Source organism: Solanum verrucosum, unplaced genomic scaffold (genome assembly GCF_900185275.1).
Source record: "Solanum verrucosum unplaced genomic scaffold, falcon-dt-bn FXZP01000279.1, whole genome shotgun sequence".
Classification (NCBI taxonomy): domain Eukaryota; kingdom Viridiplantae; phylum Streptophyta; class Magnoliopsida; order Solanales; family Solanaceae; genus Solanum; species Solanum verrucosum.
The window spans coordinates 768,312-773,182 of NW_026020289.1; the positions used below are offsets into that span (position 1 = coordinate 768,312).

General features: G+C 29.9%; 1 protein-coding gene across 1 annotated transcript; it reads left to right on the forward strand.

Moving 5' to 3' along the window:
• The first annotated feature begins 252 nt into the window (after positions 1 to 252).
• On the forward strand, positions 253 to 4,353 carry LOC125834378 (homeobox-leucine zipper protein ANTHOCYANINLESS 2-like). The gene is made up of 8 exons (XM_049513528.1): positions 253 to 455; positions 545 to 662; positions 757 to 1,419; positions 1,718 to 1,819; positions 1,912 to 2,124; positions 3,266 to 3,428; positions 3,521 to 3,879; positions 3,973 to 4,353. Exons 1-8 carry the CDS (start codon positions 253 to 255, stop codon positions 4,351 to 4,353), a joined length of 2,202 nt encoding a protein of 733 aa, XP_049369485.1.
• The last annotated feature ends 518 nt before the right edge of the window (positions 4,354 to 4,871 follow it).

The following is a 4,871-nucleotide window of genomic DNA, read 5'->3' on the forward strand; positions in this document are numbered from 1 at the left end:
TTGTGACTTTGTGCTATCTAATATATTCTACAAAATTTAGGCATATAGGTTTAATAAGATCAGTGGATTATTTTATTTTATTTTACCTTAATTAAAGATATTTGAGGTCTCTTTGGGATATCTCAAAAATCATTTAATTTTGATTTTTTATAACTTTTATCAATCTAAAAAGTGTATAAATATTGGTATTTCTATTGTCACATGTGATATTCGATTGAATTGATACATCATAAATTAGTGCAGAAGTCAACAATGGACGATCATAATGATACAACTGAGAGAAGAGAAAGTTTGGTTAATCTTATGATAAGAGGACCTAAAGAGGATCAAAATGAGGACACCTTTGTTACTAACAATAGAGATGGTGGTGCATCTGGAGATGAATTGAATTCTCCACATGGTATTTCATCAAAGAGGCATAAATACAGTGTCAATCAAATTCAAGAGCTTGAAGCGTACGTGTATCATTCCAAATTGCTTTACATATATTAATATGGTGATGATGATTAACATTTTTTTCAATTTATTTTCCTTTTGGTATTAGTGTATTCAAAGAAAATTCATATCCTGACGAAAAAACAAGACTAGAACTCGCAACAAAATTTTCCGTGGGCAAAAAACAAGTGCAATTTTGGTTCCAAAATAAAAGATCCATATCGAAGGTGATGGTCATATGTCTTCTTTTTCTTCATTCATTTTAACCTTGTGTAAATTTTTGTGTAACACTTATGAAAGTGAATTATGTTGTTTATTCAGACGCAATTGGAACGACATGATAAGAAAATGTTGCAACAAGAAAATGGAAAACTTTGCTTAGAGTATGCTGCAATGAAGGAACTCATGGAAAATTCAATTTGTGATCCCTGTCGTAATAAAGATACTATAAGGAACGAAAATATTGATGAGAAGGAAATATTGAATGAGCATGCTCGCCTGAAAAATGAACTTGCAAGGATTGCTATCCATGCAGACAATTTCTTGGGGCCTTCTACATTCTTAGAGGGATCATTAACTTCCATGATGGAAAATTTTGGGTTAGAATTACTTACGGAAAGAGATGAAATTAGTGATGTAAATGTTGTGGATGGTTTATCATTAAACGAGGTTGATTTTGGAAAATATCTAACAAGTCCTCCACCCACAAACTTAGTTAACAAAGATTTAACACTTGATAAATCAATGTTACTAAATCTCGCTTTGGCTGCCTTGAATGAGTTGCTTAAGTTGGCAATGAGTGATGAACTTTTTTGGGTTAGAAGCTTGGATGGAGGTGGGGAAATATTAAATATGGAAGAATATGCTAGATCTTTTATTCCAATTACTGGCATAAAACCTAGCCATTTCACAACAGAAGCCACAAGGTCATCTGGTATAGTGGCTGGCAACAGTCTGACATTGGTAGAGATGTTGATGAATGAGGTACGTTGGTTTTTCATCCCAATTTCTTCTCGCGTAAATTCGTTAAGAACTTTCCATTGTTAACCACTTATACCCCTATTTGGTGTGAAACAATATTGCTTCTTTTTCTTCTTCTTTTATGTTTAGTATTATTCTTACTTTTATAATATTTAACATATTTGTTTAATTAATGGTGCTTTAACTAACTGTTACATATTTTTTTTAACAATTAAGTTTAACTTTGAAGTCATAAACATAAGAGTATGTTTACCTGTTATTTTCTAATTTTTTTTATAATCATTGTCTTTTTTATATGCAGAGTCAATGGGTAGAGGTGTTTCCATGCATTATTGGTAAAGTCAATACTTTTGATGTTATTTCTACTGGCATAGGTGAAAGCAAGAGCGGTACTCTGTTATTGGTATTATTTCTTACTCATTATTTCGATGGAAATTACATACCTAATTTTTAGATTATTTTTTGCGCTAATAGCTTGAAAGTATTAATTTGCAGATTGAAACTGAATTACAAATTATTTCAAATGTGGTTCCTGTCCGTGAAATACAATTTCTACGTTTTTGTCAAAAACATGTTGAAGGTACTTGGATTATTGTGGATGTGTCTGTCGACACAATCAAAGAAGGTTCGCAACAATATAAAATTGAAAAATGTCGAAGGCTCCCTTCTGGTTGCATTATTCAAGATATGCCTAATGATTACTGTAAGGTAATTCAACTTAAATTGTTTTATCATTTGCGTCCCATATAGGTCTTCAAAATTTTAAGTTATTTTACTGATTGGATTGCTTGTTCATTCTATATTGAGGTTTTTTTAAAACTGATTCTCTTGACATTTGCTTCTAGCTTTTATTTTTGCTTGACAGTTTTTTATATAGAGTCAGCTGAGTCCATTGAAAGTTGTATCTTAATTCTGAACCTTATGTTTGTATTTTATGTTTTAAGATGTTTTTACAATTCATGAAATTGCACTATCATCGAATTCATAGCTATATATTTTGTGTTTTCTTAATTAATAAAATTTTAATTAGAAATGAGATCATTGAGAATATTCTATATCTTTTAATTATAAATTTATAATCTATGAATGAAGGTAAAACTTCAATATTATCATCATTAATATATAAGCGATATATTCGTGAAATTATACTATTATCTAATTTCATAACTATATATTTTGTGTTTTCATAATTAGTCTACTTTTAATTAGAAATGAGATTATTGAGCATATTTTTTATCTTTTAATCATAAATTTATGATCTATAAATGAAGGTAAAACTTCTATATTTTTCATGTTTGATATGTAAGCTACATACCGAAGTATATTTCTTCCACCTCTATGGCAGATGATTGTAATCCCAAACATTATTAATTGGGTTATATGTTCTATGCATTATTTTTCATGATCAACATATAGTAATTCTATTTTTTATTACCTTATCTTCCTTATACTTTATTTTATTCAAAATGAAAAGGTTGGTTTTCTTCTAGCATTGATAACTCCAATTATTTTAAAATTGGGTGGAGTATATTCTATCCTCTTTAAAAAGAATTGTTTTAATGCTTAATCTTTTAACCTCATAATGAAGCTCTCATTGTTAAATTTAATTTGTTATGTTGGCTTTCAGGTTTGTTTGAATTAATACATTTAGATACACAAATATGTTACTTTCTTTTGCAAAAAATTGCCTACAATGTTTCTCTACATTTTAGATCTTGTGTCAGGCCAACAAGTAAGACAAAAAATTGTGCACGCTCCATGCTATCATATTTATTTTTAACACCATCATAAATCTTTTGCAAGTTGATTTTTTTTATTTAGTGGCTTAATATTGTTATAATATTTTCAGGTTATTTGGATTGAGCATATGGAATATGATGAAATATTTGTTCATCATTTGTATCGCCCTTTGATCAGAGCCGGTCTAGGATTCGGCGCACAAAGGTGGATGTCCTCTTTGCAAAGGCAATCTGAGTTCTTGAGAGTGATGGCGTCATTTGTCAATTTCACAGGTAATCATGAATATTTTATTATTGCGCCAAGTCCTTACACATTTGAATACCAATTAAAAAATTTAATTTTGATAAATTTTTATTTTGGGCAGTTGATTCAAAGGGTGAGATAAGTATGGGAATATTGGCTCAACGCATGACTCGTAATTTTTGTGCGGGAATTTGTGCAACCTCTCACAAGTGGAAAACAATTCAAATAGAAAATGAAAAAGATGCAAATTTGATGATGAGGAAGAATATTAGTGACCCTGGTGAACCCATCGGTGTGGTTTTAAGTGCCACAAAGACAATTCAATTACCAATAAAACCACAATGTTTGTTTGAATTCTTCACTAATAAAAATATGAGGATCCAATGGGATATCTTATCCTGTAGTGGTCCCATGAAAAATATTATCCATATTACTAAGGGTCAAAATCTTAAGAGTTGCATCTCTCTGTTGTGTGCTAATGTGAGTATCACTTTTTTTAGAAACATCACATAGTTTGTTCTTTTATCTTATTGTGATTTATTAATAAGATTTTCTTTTGATTTGAAAATGTAGGGGGATGGCATCATTGCTAATCAAAATAACATGTTGATCTTTCAAGATACTTGCACGGATGCAACAAGTTCTCTTTTAGTCTATTCAATAGTTGATTCTTCAAAAATGAACACAGTGATGAAAGGGGGGGACTCTTCTTGTGTGGAACTCTTGCCCAATGGAATTTCAATAGTTCCTGATTTATCTCAAGATTATTATGCAAATAATAACAACGATGGAAATAACAATGAATTTTGTAGTGGATCACTGGTGACTATCATGTTTCAAATGTTTGTCGACAATCTTTCCACAACAGATCTTCCAGAGAAGTCAATCATAGACGCAAATGACATCATCTCTCATACAATTTATAAGATCAAAACTGCTTTCAAATGCAAGTGATTCTTCAAGATAAATTGTTCTCCATTGATCAACCATTAATTTTTTTGACTCTTTTTATTTTTTCTTATTTTGATTCATAGAAGAGGGATATTCAGTATCAAACTTGTGTGTGAAACTACATAACAAATAAATAAGTAATGCTTTGGTATCAACTCGGTTTCTTTGAAGATTAAGAGCTAGATCTTGATTCCTATTTATTATGGGATTTTTTTCCGAATAATGAGATATTATTGAATCATTTTTATTTTTTTTTGTCTAGAGTCTTGAATAACATTACAATGTTTTTAATGTCAATAATAGTATATATGACAATATTGTATTATGTTATTTTGAGTTTATGTAGGAAGTATCCTTTTGATGATTTATTGCTTGTTTGATTATTATTTTTCTTACTATGAGTATTCTTAATTTCAAGCTTGATAATAAAATGAGTGTAATAAAAAAAGGTATAAATTGGCCGGTTATTATATTCGAAGAATGAGGACGATCATGATAGTCATCTCAAAGTAGTTCTTCAA